Here is a 16,543-nt window from a genome sequence, read left to right on the forward strand (position 1 = left end):
GCCGTGGCCCCGCCCCCCAAAGCCGTTGACGCTCGAGCCTTCCTGTCCACCTCGTTTCGGTTGCTCGGACTGCTTTTGCTTCCTGTCCCTCTTCCTGAAAATAAACCAAATCTGAGTTCATTGTGTCTGCCCGTGGGTCCTTTGCCCATCTCAAGCGAAGCCCAACAACTGTTTATTGTTGTATGACGCTTTTGCTTCCTGTCCCTCTTGCTGAAAATAAACCAGATCAGATTGTGTCCGCCTGTGGGTCCTTTGCCCATTTCAAGCGAAGCCCAACAACTGTTTATTGTTGTATGAATGATTTTGGCTCCGTGTGCAGCACTCTGCATACAGCGGTGGTTGTGTTATGGTCGAGCGCTCCTAAAAGTTCACCCATACACGGGATGTGTTTTTTTTTTTATCTTGCTATTGTAAGTTGAGGGGCTCGTAGGTTTTTGAATGGCTGGCTCTACGTTAGGAATGGGCAAAAAGGAGAGATGGACTTCGTTTGAACGCAGCTTTTATTTTTCTCAACGTCTGCTTCGCAAGTCCCGAACGAACACACCTTCTTCCGGTAACGAAAACACTTCCTGCTTTTCTTCGCCAATCAGATGCAAGCAACATAAGAATGTTTCAGCAATTATTAAACAGAATATAATTTAGGTATCTGTAACATAAAAGAATATAATGCTCAAATATAAAATGATAATAATTAACAATTTAACAAAAGCTTACACTATCTTCATTTTTTTCAACATGTCTTGTGTTTGATCCCTGCGGGATCGACTGGTGTCTTTGTGTCCATTCTGCTACTCGACGTTGCCCAGCCTCCTGCAATCTCTCACTTCCTCTTCCCTCCACCGACGGCAGTGACACGTTCAATTAAACAGGGCATTGTTGCTCGGGAACGACTATTTCATAATGAGATCGATGCCGGAGCCCTAAAGAGGGAGGATATCTCAAGGGCTCCATACTGTATATCATGCGAGCGGGCAGCATGTGGGAAAAAAAACAAAAACAAAACCCACCGTGGCCCTTCATCAATTGCCAGAGAGACTTTGAACCTGCAGTAAAGCTGCTCGGTAGCCAGCAGCCATGACGACCGTGTGATGAAGTCAGCATCTTCCTGTGTGAAAATTGCTGTGGTGTCGGAGAGGGCCGAGTTGCAAGCAAACGCCGTCTTGCCAAAGCTGTGTATCGAGAAGGTACTGACAGCTCGACTGGTTAGGTGAAAGCCCTTTCAGCCGCTTTCAGCTTTCTTTTAACACGAGTCGCGATTAAGTGTGTGAGCACCTTTGCTTTGTTTGTTGGCGTGTGCTCTTTGTGTTCCAGCTCAGCGTGGTCTCCATTTTGCTCCCAGCGTGCACATCCTGGGTTCAGTTGTGTTTTTTTTTTGTTTTTTTTTTCCAAACCAGCGCCACGTGGATCCAGGCCATCGATATTAACAGCTGGCCTCAGCATGACAGGAGCATATGAATACGCTTACAATCAAAGTCAAAAGAAAATGAATTTACCATCATAAAATGTCGACCTTGTAACACCCAAGAGCAATTGCGTTTCATAAATTGAATGGCGACAGGCCATCCGTCTCTCCACTTTCTCTGTTTATGCTTATCAGCGTTCCGGGTAGCCACAGCCGAGTGAGCGAGAGGCGGCGCAACCTGGACATTCTGTCATCATGCGTGACGGCGGAGGACCCAAAAAAAGCAGGAAGGCAGGCAGGCAGGCAGGAGAAGCGGGATGTACCCAACAAAGTAGCTCAACAAAAACACTTAGAAAGGCACACTGAGGGAAAAAAAAACGACATCAAAAAACACACACAAAGTCCTGAAAACCCCTCTTGATGAAAGCGTGAAGTGGCAGTCCTTTGAACTGAAAAGAAACGATGACACATGACCAACAGGTGCGACGCTGGAGGAGAAGCCCTCCGATGCCACCTGTTGGTCACAAACGGAAACGTCTCAAGCCTTCAGCGCACCTAACGGGCAGTTTGGGAAGTGCAAGAAGAAGCCATTCAAGTTCAAACGCGCTCTTTGCACTCGTCGTAGCAACAGACGCTCGATCTAGCAAGAAACGGCTAAATGTCCACAATATGTCTCGGTGGCTCGATAGTTTGCAGTGTCATTGTGGACCCCTCGGTGTTCATTAGAAGGGACGTGAGGAAGTGTGGCCCTCCTCGCATTTTTTTTCCCTGAGCAGTGATTAAAAGGGACGTCTAGATTTATTGAGATGAATTAAAAACAACAACAACTACTCATGAAGACAAAACCACATTGGGATCGGCGCCTTTTCCTTCCTTCGGCACACAAATACAAATGCAGATGGCTCGGAACGCGAACCCCAGCTGGTAACGGGAACACAGAGGGATGGGAAACGAGCCGCAAACGATTTTCATCAAGCGTGACGCATCCATTAGACGGATCACCGAGAAAGGGGGAGAAAAGTGTCGAAGGCATTAGCATAGGAAACTGCTCAATCAGTTCGTGTTATCGTGGGCGTGCAAATTCTTGAGCTGGACGCGGTTCAAGTTTGAAGGGGATGTGCGCTTTTCTCCGGGTACTCCCCTTTTCTCCCACGCTCCAAAAACATGCATGGAAGGTTCACGGAACACTCGAAATCGTCCCGGAGAGACAGTGTGAGCGCCCATGGTCGTTGTGGGGGGCGGGGCCACTGTTGAATTATTTGGGTGACCTTAAGCAGATAAAAGGGAAGAGCAACATGGCTTTTTCCAAGCGTGACCTGAATGAGTGGTGGTTGCAACATCCCATCAAAACAGCGCGGCATCATGACACTTCCAAGGACGAGACTGATTTTGAGAAAAATACCTGCATGGGGGGGGGGGGGGGGGCGCGAAAACCTTTTCGTAACACTGTCGAAGACGCAGCTTGCGGCGGCTCTGGCAACGACCGACTCCTCCAGTCGATGTCCTCGCGAGGAGGCTTAGGCCAGGACATTCAAGTGTTAACACTGCAAGCCGTGAAATTCGGGAACATGGCAGCTTGCGGCCGTGGATGAGATTGTGTGACGGCACTGGGAAAGAGAGAGCGAATGAAGGCCAGCTCAAAGAAATAACACGGGATTAATTAGCACCGACCGAGTAGCCGCTTCTTTAGCGGCCACTAATGACTCGTGCAGGCGGTCTTCGGATCAACGGCTTCAATTTCAATAACGTGCGCTTTGATCCGCTGTTTTTGGCCAAAATAAAAACAACATCCTATAGAACTTTTTTTTTTTTTTACTGCAAGGGAAGAAATGTGCTCCCAGAATAACAAGCTGTGCCTGTACGTGAAGGTCAGTATATAAGGAGCCATATTGGGAAGCAGGAGCGGGCGGTTGCGCATCAACACTGAAAACAAGAACAGGCAGTCCCAGGCATCCTTTTGATGCGTTTGATATGGTGCGCTCAAAGGAAGCGCCATGGGGGCTGAGCCAGACATGCAGCAGGAAGAAAACAGTGAGGGATGGAGACTGAAGGAACGCAAGGCAGATGAGAAGAAAAAGAATTTGATTTTTTTTTTAATGTGAGGGAGACACTTATTGCGTTTAGATGCCATGAGAGGAAATATCATCCTGGTATTGGGACAGACCAACCGATGAATCGGCAAAAATGAGGGATGACTGTCCTGCGGGCTTCGTCAAGGGCCCAAATGATGACAAGCGCCACAGAAAACAGACGGATGGATGGATGGATGGTGACAATGACACACCCCTGAAGGTTGTTTTGCTCGCTTTCCTGCTCTGCGCCATCCGCCTTCTCTCTTGATCCCTTCTTGGCCGCCGATGCGACAGTGATGTCAATGACTTCAGCGCTGCTCCAGAAAAACTGAAGAAAGATGCGATGCGCAAAGTGCTGGCGCGCCGATCTGACGAATGTTTAGTTTGGAGAGCCAAATACTCGTTCCATCGTGATCATTAGTTTCCAGTTTTGCACCGGCGTCCCGACTTTTGTCCTTTTGTCCATTTGCCTTTTGGATTTGATTTTGGTCTTTGAGTCGATACGAATGTAGAGCGGTTCTTACCCTTTTTTTCCAGTGTTATTTAAAAAGATTACAGCCACCACTCTTCTTGAAATTGGATTAATGTAATCCCTCCGCAACTAATCTGTCATATTCCAAAACGGCGGAGCTACTGTATGTGACAAGCAATGTAAGATTAGAATAATAATCAGAGTATAACCTGAATGAGAAACATCTTCGTCACCTTGGAAAATAATATGCCGACTTCTTGAAATACCCGAAAGCCGCCTTTAAAAATGATTGACGCGAATTTGACTCAAAAGGACACACGGAATCAAGGCCACACGGAGCGCCGGTCCAACCTCGTTTCAATGACGCCCCGGGCGCATCTCAAAGGAAACATATTGTCGTGGAGAACTCGCACTGATGATTCTGGGAACGATGTCAAACCTTGAGAGGAAGCGTTTTCAGTCAGGTCCAGCTCTGACAGGTTCCTCATTCCGACAAACATTCGGCTTGAGTGTGCCAATCTGGTTCTGTTCCCACATGAGGAACCGAAGGTTTAAGAGATCCTAAAAAAAGAAGAAAAAGGAACGTTGTTAAAACACTGTTTCCCAAAATTGGCAAAAATGTCTGTACCTTGAATCCCTCTGCTGGAAGATGTTTGATGCGATTTCACAGCGCCAGTGTCTTTGCACCAGAGAAGGTGCGAGGGTGGATGGACTTGATGGCGGCGTGTTCCAAGCTTACGCTTTCAATTTCAGAATGTTGGCCTGCAGGTCGGTGATGCCGTTCTCGCCTTTGAAGCGGCAGGAATTGGGATGATCACATAAATTCAGAAACCCAATCGTGACTTTGAGAGATGACGTTGTCAAAGACTCGCAATGTGCCTCGCGAGTTTGAGGACCCACGCATCTGAAGCAAGTTTGCAGGGAAAGACGCCAAGACCTCTCTTCTGACAAGCGGGCGAGATTCCAACCGCAGGCGACACATTCTCAATTGCAGCGATCAAATTGCTGTCTATCAACAATGGAATCCCTTTTTAATGACAGTTAGGCATCGTCAAAGGGTTTGAGAGGTCTCAAGAAAATCTTCGAGAACACAAGCACATTGACGCATTTACCTTTATTGTGGTCACGTCGTTTGATCGTTTTCTGTTCTATGTACAGTACAACTCACTCAGACAACCCCCCCACCCCCCAAAAAAAACAACAAAAAACTTAAATAGCGTTCAACAACATGACAACGGAATGTCGGCTGAGGGGGCGAACGTGGAAGGCAACAACGCGGGGAGAAAAAAATGACACATTCATAAGGACAAAGTGTGTGTACTACTGTAGTACTAAACATCAAGGATGTCAGTTCCATGTACGAGTACGCGCCATCTTCACTATTGTAATGACTGTCTTGCTAGTCACTTTTTTCCCCCTTGACTGGATTATATTTCTGCACAGGTTATACTAGTGAGGCAAAACCACAAGTGGGCATTTTGGTGCAACTAGAATGCCCAGCAGGCTACTAGTGGCAGACACACTGCGACCGGTGAGCACACGCGTTCACTGCGAAGGTTTAATGACATATGAGGAGGCCACCGGTTGCGTAGAAGGGTTACTTGGAAGACAGTCTACTAGTGCTGTCAAGAAGGAATTCCTGCGAGTGAGGACGTGGTGTACTCGTTCAAGGATGACCAACTAAATGCACATCAGTCATATCCAGCCAAAAAGGACTGGAAAAAATGTCACTTGTAAGATGGAATTTGATTCCTTGTGAGGACAAATTGGACTAAAACAATCGGGGGATGTTAAATAAATGCTTGCAGCGTAAGGGTATGTTCACCCCCCCTTCAAAAAAAAAACAACAAAATATAACATGTAGGGGGCGCTGTGCTCACACCATTTCTGTGTGCAAAATGATCAGTTGCCAAGACGGCCATTTTGAAGGTGCCACAGCGCCCTCTAGTGTTCTGTGCAACGCGGGCAGGGGAGCAGAGCCCCGCCCACCCCCAAAAAGGCACCTTTGACCACTAACGGCCGCTCTGTAACATTCAGCTTGCTCCCAGTTTCATCCTGTGACGTTAACAAATGAAAAAAAAAAAAAAGGGAATGTGGAGAAACAGCGGAGGAGGGAGATGGCGATGTCTACGTGGACGAACAAACGTGTGCTCGGCGACTCAGTCGCAAACCATTTGTGGTCCGTTGGTGCAATATTTACATACAGCAGTTTTGTTGCAAGGTGACAACGAGCGGTTTCGTTGCTAAAGGTACGAGTCCATGGAGGGGGCGTAGGAGAAGCCCACGAAGGCCTCGGCCGCCTCCTTGATGCTGGCCGTCACCAGCGCGCTGTCGGGCGAGCAGCCGATGGAGTTGGGCACCGGCTCGTCCGTGAACTCGGGGTCAAAGTGCCGCAGGTCGTTGGGCCCCGTCTGGACGAGGACCGCAAGCACAAATAGGGAGAGACATCTCAAGTGAGCAAACGAACCACAAGCATTGTTTGGGAAAATAAAAAGAATCGTGTACTTTGAAGCTTATTGACTTTTGCTATTGCTGTACGTCTAGAGCACAAGGAGGTCAGTCTTTTCAAAATTGGAGTTTACATCTTGCGCCGGACAAATAATCCATAGATTTAAAAAAATTACAATCAAACTAGTACAAACCCATGTAACAAATTTACTCAAAAATGAAAAAAAAAAAACTCGAAAAGTATGATGACAAATGCCACTCTCAAGCAGCAAATGCACGTCAGTGAGAAATCCAAATCAGGCCCTCCGGTGGGCTGCCCGCGTTGAGCACCAACGACGACCTTTTTCTTACCACGTTGGGGTTGAAGGGCGGCGTAATCTTCTTGCTGTTGAGCTCGTCCCAGTTGATGGGCGAGAAGAACACGTGGTTCTTAATTTCCATCTGTATAGAGAAAAATGGATCGCCCATCAGCAAACGAAAGCAAAAATAAATAAAGAAATAAAGGTGCGGGCCGAGACGAGCAGTACTCACAAAGTCGTCGGCGCAGCCCAGCCGCTTGGTCCTGTCCTTCTGCAGGAGGCCCTCCAGGAGGTGGCGGGCGGCGTTGGAGATGTTGGGCTTGAGCTGCACAGGCTTGTTCAGGATGTTGTCGTACATCTCGGCCGTGTTGCGGCTGTAGAAGGGCGGCTGCGAGGACACGCGGGCCAGTGGCGGTTAGTGTCCCGCCGCATGCTCACGCACTCGGCGGAAGGAACGGCGAGCCTCACCAGGCCGTAGAGCATCTCGTACAGGACGGCCCCTAAGCACCACCAGTCCACCGTGCGGTCGTACGGTTCTTTGTGGAGAACCTCGGGAGCCAAATACTGCCAAAGACAAAAAAAAAACTACGCGGTTAGCCAGGACTGAGAAACAAAAACAAGGAAGGGGTGTTGCGGGCTGGGGGCGCTTAGCCATCTTGTGGCCCGAATTTGACATACAAGAAGCAAGTTACGATCCCTTTGTCCTTTTAGAAAGCACAGATTTCATCATTGGACTTCCGGGTTTTGTTTTGAGGCCATTTTAAAAACGTATTCCAAATGGCGCCACTTTGGGGCGCTCTCACGCCAAATAAGCAAAAGAAAAATGGTAAACCTTGAACGGCAGCTGGGTTAGCCCATTTTTTAGATGCTCACTGGGCTCAAGTCTCACAGGATTTGAACTCCAACTTACGTCTGGCTCAAGCCAATTGTTTTTGGTTGAATTCCAAATGTATGACAGCGACACCCAAAAAGCCAAAGAAAAAGCACTTGAGATGCTGACCGAATTGGAATTTTTTTTTTTGAGCCACTTGCGGATTTTGTGGTGGTTACCTCGGGCGTGCCGCAGAAGGTGGAGGTGGTGCCGTTGGGCTCGATGTTCTCCTTGCAGAGTCCAAAGTCGGTGAGGACGACGTGGCCCTGCGAGTCGAGCAGGATGTTCTCGGGCTTGAGGTCGCGATAGACGATGTTGAGCGAGTGCAGGTAACCCAGCGCGCTGGCGATCTCGGCGGCGTAGAAGCGCGCCCGCGGCTCCAGGAAGCAGCGCTCGCGCTGCAGGTGGTAGAAGAGCTGCGCACAAACCACCGCGTCGTCAGCGGCTCAGTCGCCCTCCTTGCTCGCAAAAGATCACGTTTCCTTTTCTGACAAGCCTTTTTGATTCACGGCTGTGTCATGCGTTGGTTTTTTTTTAAGTTGTTACCATCATTTTTCAAGCCATTTTATATATAGCTTTTTAAATGAATACAAATAACATTTCATCGACTCCGATTGTCCTACAATGGCAGGAAATTAACTCCGTTTGGCGCGTGCGGCTGGCCGACAAGCTAATTGTGGAGATGGGTGGCGCGGCGCGTCTTCCTTCCCGACTTCCCCTTTTGAGATGCAGGCGAGGCGCCTGGCGGGCGCTCCTTTGGAGCGGCACGCGACTCACCTCTCCCCCGTTGATGTAGTCGAGGACGAAGTAGAGCTTGCCGGCCGTCTGGAAGGAGTAATGCAGGCCCACCAGGAAAGGATGTTTGACGTTCTTCAGCAGCACGTTCCTCTCCGACATGATGTGCTTCTCCTGAGTGGCCAAACATGAGACGACTTAACGCTTTGTTGACGTTCGCCGCCCATGCGCAGTCATGGGAGATGGCTTGCCCAAAACCAATGACGATTTGCGCTTACACGGAAATCACTTACGATTACTATTATGATGATTTTATTTCATTTGTCTCCTTACCTCCTTCTTCTTGAGGATGGCCTTCTTCTGTAGCACCTTGACGGCATAGAAGCGGTCGTCTTGGCGGTGGCGGGCCAGCAGCACCTTGCCGAAGCTGCCTTTGCCGATCACTTTGAGGAAGTGGAAGTCGTTGGGCTTGGCCGACGGGTTGGACGACGGGCCCAAGTTGATCTGCTGGGTTGGGCTGGGCTGTGTCAAACAACGCGTGTCACGTTAGCTGTGCAAGACATCCCTCTGAACACCCAGGTGGTTCAACCATACTGATGAGCGGAAATGCCATTCATCTGTTCTAGCCCTTGGCCAGTGTTAAGGCCAATGAGTGTAGAGAATTTTTTGATTGCTAAAGAGACTCACAGGAGGGGAGGGGTTGGTGTTCATCAGCTCAGCATCCTGCGGAGGACTCAGGTTCAGGATGGACTGCACCTCCACACTAAAACAAAAGCAATTACTAAATATGTAGCCTCAAAAAATTTGAAAAAATATACATTTATACTTGATATAATCCAAACTAAGTATTTATTTTAAAACATTTTCGTCAAATTAAAAGATTCAAATCAAACAAAACAATGCATGAAATCAAACTGTGGAGGGAATCAAAGTGAGCTGAGAGGCGTACTGACTGCTTGCAGGTGTAGGCGTTGGTGGCGAGCCTCTGAATGAAGTCGTTCAGTCCCATTCTCCGCTGTTTCATGAAAGCTGAAAGAAAATTCAAAGTCACGCTTGCGTTCATCCGTCGGGACACAAAAAACGATGCAGCCATCGCGACGCAGCTCCGTACCGCACACAGAGGCCACAAGGCCTTTAAACTTGGAATAAGTCAAGCCGGGCTGTCCTGTCGCGCTTTTGATCGTCATGTTGGGGGGGAGGCCAAGGCACGAAGGAACTCAACAAGGACATGTACAGAAGACGTAACTACTACAGCTTTCAAGTTTGCCTCTGTTTATATGACGAAGCCAGAAGGAGGCGTTTCCGGGTAGGAGTGACTGCAAGCGGCGATGTCTTGGCTCCTATTGGACGAGCCTATGCCGGCATGAGCCAATCAGAGGCCTCAAAGTATGACGAGCGCGTCACTCGGCCACGCCCACCCCTCCGTGTGATTGCGTCAAATAACAAAAAGAAAGCATCTTGAACGATCTATTTACACACTTTTCCCCGCAAATACTCACGTCGGAATTTCAGATCAACCACCTCGTGTGACGTAAAGAGTCTGACTGGCTGTGAAATGACCACCGAGACGACCCTAAAATGCTTCAAAATGCTGACAATTTTATCGCGCCCCGATGTGTCCGCAAACAACACGGAGCTCCCCAAATGACAACGTCAAGCCCCTCGAAAGTTATCAATATGTCAAACATTTTGGTGTGCCTCTAACAAATTGCCCTAATTTGTTGCCCATTGTTAGCTTTCGGTCTATGATTTTGCCTCAAATAAAAACAGTTCTCCGCAACATTTAATTAAGCTATAAAGCGTGGGCAAATGAAAAATTCGCAACATTTCGGTGCGGTTACGTTTCGATGCCCCTCCGCTCACACGTAAGTGAACTATTCATTTTATTGCTGATGGAAGCTTTTGCGCTATGATTGTGCCTCAAGTGGGTAGAGTTGACTACAGCATTTCGTAAAGGTATGAAGCGTGGGCAAAATGAAAATTCCTTACTTTTTGGTGCGCATACGACCCCCTCCCAATATAAGGCACAGATTAATGTAGACTTTTAGATGCGAAGTTGTCTTCGCAAGAACTTGCCAAGTGGATGTGCAAAGAATGCAACTCGCTCGATCAATTACTGCTCAATTATAAGGGTACCGAGTGACGCAGGTTCACCCAAAATAAGAAAGAAAAGTGAGAAAGTGAGAGAGAGCGACAGAGAGCAGCGAGCGTGAGAGGGGAGGGGGTTAGAAGCAAAAAAAAAAAAAGCGGCTGCTAGTGGAAAAGTACAGAGCCAGGGGATACACACTTGAGGGGTCTGAACATACACGAGTTTAATGCAAAAACAACAACACATGAGTTTAATGCACCCCGCCCCCCAAACTGCACCGATCTGTTGTACTTGACACTTGATCTGACATTAGGTAAAACAGCTTTAGTCTATGTCCCGAGTGGATGGACCCACTGGCAGATATTGTGCGAAAGGCCACGTCGACTTTTCCAAACAATAAAAGTGAGAATTGGTGAAAATTGAGGAAAAATCAAACAAAGGAGGAATATGTAGAGTACAGTATAATGTCTACACTAAAGTGCCTGTAGTTGAGAAAGTTGACAGGAAGCAAAACACATTTTGCACTTAAATCCCTGCAAGATTTTGGGGCACGTTTGAAATGCTTTATTTTGTATTTAAAGCCTGCTTGGGGGGGTCTGTTTTACCCAAAGTAGGTTATAGCTGTACGCTTACGTAATGCCCCCGAACCCCCGTTACATTTGTACGTCTATACATCCTCCCCAAGTTAATGATTGCCTTTTTCCTTCGGTTTTTTGAAGCGAGACGTCGTCACGGATGTTGCGTTCAAAGGCCGTTCGTACTCACACGTCCAAGCGGTCGTTGTGTCTTTCATCGAGACGTGGCGGTGTCGCAGGCTGCCAGTCAAGGTGGGCATCGAGAGGTAAGCACACTGGGGCGCATTCCTCAGCCAGGAGGATTTTCATCTGGACGCGTTTCTGCTTTTTCCCTCCTCCTCCTCGCTTCTTTCACGTCTCGAAGGCGGAGACGGTCCGCCTTCTCTGAGACGTGCTGCGTTCAGACGCTCAGCGGAAAAGTCGTAAATTGGACTTGCGACGTCGTTCGGCGGAAAAGCAGGGGCTCTCCCACCAACTTTTGGCCAAACTTAACGGAAAGCGGTACCTTGTAGTCGCGTACAAACCAAAAATGGCCGTGGTAACCGATGGGGTGGGGGGGAAGTAATTTGAAGAACTAATTTGAAGCCGTAACCCCAAGTGTAAAACCCTAGTTTGAAACCCTAACCCCAGTTTACAACTCTCATTTCAAACCCTAACCCTACTTCAAAACCCTCATTTTGTACCTTGATACTGGTTTAAAACCTTACTTTGAAACCCTAATCCTAGTTAAAACCCAAATTTTAAATTCTGATTGAAACCCTAACTCCGGTTTCAAACCATTCCTGAACACCTATCCCTCATTTAAAACCCTACCTTGAAACCTTAACCCTAGTTTGCCTGTCATTACACATTCGTTGACAAACGGAACCATGGAAAATGTGGTCGACTGGGGTCGGGGGGCCGTGCCCCGGATGACCTCCCCCATCCCTCTTCATATGTGGAAGTGTCCACATTTTAGTTGTAAATGTAGGTCAGCGCTTGTGGTGCTGTTTCAGGCTAGCTCAATGCTTTTTTTTGTCCCTCTCCTGTTTGATATAAAAATATCTGCATTCAAACTGTGCCAGTTTTCTCATTGTGAAATTTCGAGCCTCCTCGCTAGCTACAGCGTCGGCCACGCCTCCTTGCTCAAACAGCACACTGGCACGCTAAAGAGCAAGCGAGCAAAGGCTCCTGCCGGCCGGCTGACCGGGAATGAAACAACAAGCTGGATTGAAAAAGAACAGAGCCAGTTTGTTAAACTGAGTGTCCAGTGGAACAACTTGTGTCATTGTGACAACGCTAACTGAGCGCCTTGTTGTCTCACAAAGACAGCGACTTAGCGAGCGAGCCACCGGGAGAGGCGCTAGCTCATCAACGCGCCACTCAAAGCGCTGCAAAAACAAGACGCCGATTGCGATTTAATGGGGTCCCATGAGACATGGCCCAAGGTCAAAGGTTGAATAAGCGCAGTGTCACAAGTTGGGAATTTTTTTTCCCTTTTGACATTTTTTCTATGCAGCAGCAGAACATTGTCCACCTGTGTGGACGTGCCCTTAAGGCCAAATCAAACATGCACACCCACCACACAGCTGCACAATCAACGACATCAACAACAGGCGCGCCCATTTGACTGTCTCGACATGTTTTTTGCCCCCCCCCACACACACACACACGATGGAATATGGACCTACGCTTGGTGATTAAGTGGCCTTCAGATCAGCTGCAGCTCGAGTTATTATGTGGGGAATCAAACAAAAGTCACAATTAAGCTTCAATACAAAACGAGACCACTTGCGAGGAGCTGCTGAATACTGCCACTCTCGCCCAGATGTTCACACAGCCAGATAGAATCCAGCTTGTCATGTTGCTCCAAAGGCCACGCCCCTTAAAGCCACGCATCCAAAGCGCAAATACTACAGTACGGAGAGCAATAAAACTTATCTGACATTCTGCTGCAGGTTTCCAGTTCATTTCAATGTTCATATTTTCATACCGTTGTTTTTTTATTTTTTTTTAAATCTTGGTACTGGACTTCAACATGTAAATCGAGGTGCCGCTGTTCAACAATTTCATGTCTGGTGGCCAGTCTTAAGGGACCAATTTGGCGAGAGTCACAGATGGCGTCCAAGCGACTTGTTTTTTTCTCACTCTCTCTCTCTTTCTCTCTCTCTCTCTCTCAAACACACACAAGGCTTTTATTTGTGTGTGTGTGTGTGTGTGTGTGTGTGTGTGCGTGTGTGTGTTTGTGTGTTTAAGTGTGTGTATATATTGAGCTGTCTAACTATTCCATCCTCATTCACATTCATCGCCCGACAGTTGCCATTAAACGCTGCCCCCTCCAGTCCCCGCTGGGCCAAATGACACAACAGCCACCAAAGAAATGGATGAAAATTTTCATATGAAAGGCAGTTGGGGGTGGGGGCTGATGATGTTTACACTACAGTGCTAATATCCGCCGATTGGCATCGCCTCGCCGCCCTTCCTGCGCTCTCTCGAACGGACCTCCCAACGTGTGTGAGTCACACAGGGCTGGCATCCCGAAAATTGCCACTAGTGGCTTACATAATGCGCACGCACACAAACATAGTCACCAAGCAGACCTGAGGAAAACATGGGAGTGGAGCTTTTGTACACTTGAAGCCTTTAAGGCGTTGGGCTGGGATTGCACCATATGTGAGTGAGGAGTTCACTATTTTTTTTTAAATTATTCCACTGGGGAGCACAGCTCTTGGGAGGCGGGCACACACACATGACCATTCATGTCAAGACTAGCAGGCCACATTTAAATGAAATGAAAAGAGCTGCTATGATTGCCGTGATTGACGTCGACTGTGACCACCGCGTGTGTGGCACAGGCCTCCTCCTTGCAGATGCGGTGGCCAGCACTCGTCTGCAAAATCACCAGCATCAAGTCTCAGAGATACACAATGAGCTGGGCCATATTCACGCCAGACGTGAAAACAGGGCCCTCGGTCACTGGTGTCAAACTGCTGGCCTACTCGGCACCCACGTTGGGGTGATGCTCCGAGTGGTTGGAGACACACAATATTCTCCTCAAATATCCCAACTAAAATTACATCAGAGTGCAAAGTGTTGACCACACCGCAAAAAGAATCCAGGAGCGGCGATGTGTGTGTGTGTGTGTGTGTGTGTGTGTGTGTGTGTGTGTGTGTGTGTGTGTGTGTGTGTGAGTGAAAGAAGACTTAGCAATTTTGGTTTTGGAAACACATTACATTAGAGCCAAATAAGAATGGGATGATGGAAGGAAAGTCCTGTCGTATCTTGCTGAATCATTTGCAAACCGAACAAGCGGGAGAGGTCAACATGCACAAATGGAAACAGCCGACACTCATAATACTAGAAACACAGTCTGATTACGTTGCGGATCAAACGGAGTCTTTTTTTGGGGCAGCGGGTATGAAACGTTTGCTTGTCTGAAGACCTGAACTGCAAACTCCCAATGATGACATAGCCGTCTTGGCAGAGGTAAAAGTACACAGCAGCAGGAATGGTGAAAGGGAGACAACAGCCGTCTTATTAGCAGTCGACTTACCGTTGTCGCCGGGGCAACAGTAGCTGTCTGGCTCCGACTCGTTGTGGTAGTAAAGGTCCACGGCCTGCTGGGAAACATTTGGTCTCACTCAATGCAAGACCCATGACAGAGAACCTCTGCTACCTTTGCTCCTCTCGCAATATCTAAAAACTATTTAGCTAACTAGCTAGCTAATTAACATATACACACAGATATATACATGGGTGAAGGCCCTTTTATCGGAAATCGGCGACCATGTCCAAGACTTTTGGGGAGCAGGGTTAAAATTGCCCCAAGACGTAAGGATTCCTGAGAGGGTGACTTGCCTTTGTGTCACCCAAAACTTTGCAAATCAAAAAACGGCACGATTCAAGAAACATTGACTTCTTTCTTGCGCTTGCCGTATGAGGTTATAAAAATCAAGTCGTCCAGTGGCTTTCTCACGGGGTCGTGCTCCACCGGTTGTGGGTGACAACTTCTTGGCTCCTCACCAACGTGAAGGCCCCTTTGCAAACAACACCGCACCCTAAACCGGCACTTGGCAAAAAGACACCCAGACGCCTCACTGCCCCACTTTCCTGTTACCCAATGTGCTTTAATTAAGCTGCGTTGCCAGGGCGATACCGCCAGCGACCCCACTGACGGCCCCCCGCACCCCCGCAGGGCGCCATGTAATCTGATGAGCACAACATCTGTTTCTGTGAGCGTTTCTCTGGCACTGCACTTGATCCCGGATTTATTTGGAGTAGGTGAGTCATCGCAACCACAAAACTGACACCTTTTCATGTGCGGTCAGAAATGGAAGGTGACTTGATGAGAATCATTTCATATTAAATTGAAATACAATCAAGCTAAAATAGTTAAATTATTGTGACTCTTCCTCTCATATGCTGACATTTCCAAACGGTAACGAAGTGGAACAACTAGCCTGCGTGCGCTGTCGCGGCTGCCAGGCATCGTCCAGCACGTAGCCGATGTAGGGCCCGCTGCACACGGCGCACTCCAGCATGACAGGGCTGGCCACAAAGGGGGGCGTGGCCTGGACGCCGCCCTTCGACTTGCCGTGGCGGCCCGACAGCGTCTTCCACTTCCTTACCTGCAAAATGACATCCGTGTTGGTGCGTTGACACGTGAATACGGACTCGTTTTCCCCATTTAAATGAATAATGAAAATCCTTTGATTCATCACTGTTCTCACTCAAAGGCGAAAAGAAAAAGAGTTTCGGATGTTTGAAATCACGCTCGACGCCGTTGCCCCCCAAGACGGGCCGTTGGGCCCGTCGCCGCCGTCCTTCGACATGCCGTGGCGGCCCGACAGCGTCTTCCACTTCCTTACCTGCAAAATGACATCCGTGTTGGTGCGTTGACACGTGAATACGGACTCGTTTTCCCCATTTAAATGAATAATGTAAATCCTTTGATTCATCACTGTTCTCACTCAAAGGCGAAAAGAAAAAGAGTTTCGGATGTTTGAAATCACGCTCGACGCCGTTTGCATGTCCGTCGTGCTCCTTTTCAGGTGGTTTTTGGTTCCCGCGGAACCTCGCAACGTGCCGTCGTCTCCTCCCATTGTGCAAGTGCATAAACAGAGGAAGGATCGACATGACACAAATCCTATTTACCCTCTGCGGGGAGGCTGAGCGGGACGTCTCGCTTGCCCTCGCGTCGCCATAGCAACCCACTTGCGTGCAGTGTTGGCCAAAGTACTCGCGCTCGGTACATCATGGGAAGATTTGGGGTGACTCAAATGTGAGGACATCTTTCTTTCGATGAGCTCTTCCCCGGAGCCGAGCCATAAAACGCCACATCAGGCTATTGTTTAGGCGTGGCCATTTTGGGGGCTGGAGGATTCACTAAAGAAATCGACGACATTCCCCTCAAAATGCACACTTTGGACATACCATGGGGAAAAAAGTAAAAGGCCAAGCGCAGCCTTCATGTGTGACAAGCAACTAATTAACTCACTGTCTCCGGGAACAAGCGGTAGTTGGCGCGATTACATCACCGGGGAGTGCAATGGTCAAAGCGGCGGTAAAATGTGTCATTGGTTGCTAATAGGGAAGCTCGGG

General features: G+C 48.4%; 1 protein-coding gene and 1 long non-coding RNA gene across 2 annotated transcripts; both read right to left on the minus strand.

Moving 5' to 3' along the window:
* Positions 1–730: 730 nt before the first annotated feature.
* Positions 731–4,534, minus strand: LOC109531708 (uncharacterized). Its single transcript, XR_002171230.1, has 3 exons — positions 4,386–4,534; positions 1,273–3,009; positions 731–1,169 (listed from the first exon to the last, which is right to left on the minus strand). It is a non-coding gene; the product is annotated as an uncharacterized LOC109531708 (long non-coding RNA).
* A 426-nt stretch (positions 4,535–4,960) lies between these two features.
* Positions 4,961–10,259, minus strand: sgk1 (serum/glucocorticoid regulated kinase 1). Its single transcript, XM_019896282.1, has 10 exons — positions 9,411–10,259; positions 9,253–9,328; positions 8,987–9,062; positions 8,633–8,821; positions 8,342–8,473; positions 7,744–7,980; positions 7,162–7,257; positions 6,926–7,081; positions 6,746–6,835; positions 4,961–6,357 (listed from the first exon to the last, which is right to left on the minus strand). The coding sequence occupies exons 1-10, from the start codon at positions 9,484–9,486 to the stop codon at positions 6,190–6,192; spliced, it is 1,296 nt and encodes a 431-aa protein (XP_019751841.1). The 5' UTR covers positions 9,487–10,259; the 3' UTR covers positions 4,961–6,189.
* Positions 10,260–16,543: the final 6,284 nt, after the last annotated feature.

The sequence above is a fragment of the Hippocampus comes genome, unplaced genomic scaffold (genome assembly GCF_001891065.2).
Source record: "Hippocampus comes isolate QL1 unplaced genomic scaffold, H_comes_QL1_v1.1 scaffold170, whole genome shotgun sequence".
NCBI classification, from domain to species: domain Eukaryota; kingdom Metazoa; phylum Chordata; class Actinopteri; order Syngnathiformes; family Syngnathidae; genus Hippocampus; species Hippocampus comes.

Excerpts from the sequence above, each read along its gene's own strand:
- sgk1 (XM_019896282.1), bottom strand. The coding sequence starts at position 9,486 with ATGACGATCAAAAGCGCGACAGGACAGCCCGGCTTGACTTATTCCAAG. Across the intron at positions 8,822-8,986 it reads ACACCAACCCCTCCCCTCCT|CCCAGCCCAACCCAGCAGAT; the intron begins GTGAGTCTCTTT and ends TGTTTGACACAG. Across the intron at positions 7,981-8,341 it reads ACTACATCAACGGGGGAGAG|CTCTTCTACCACCTGCAGCG; the intron begins GTGAGTCGCGTG and ends GTTTGTGCGCAG.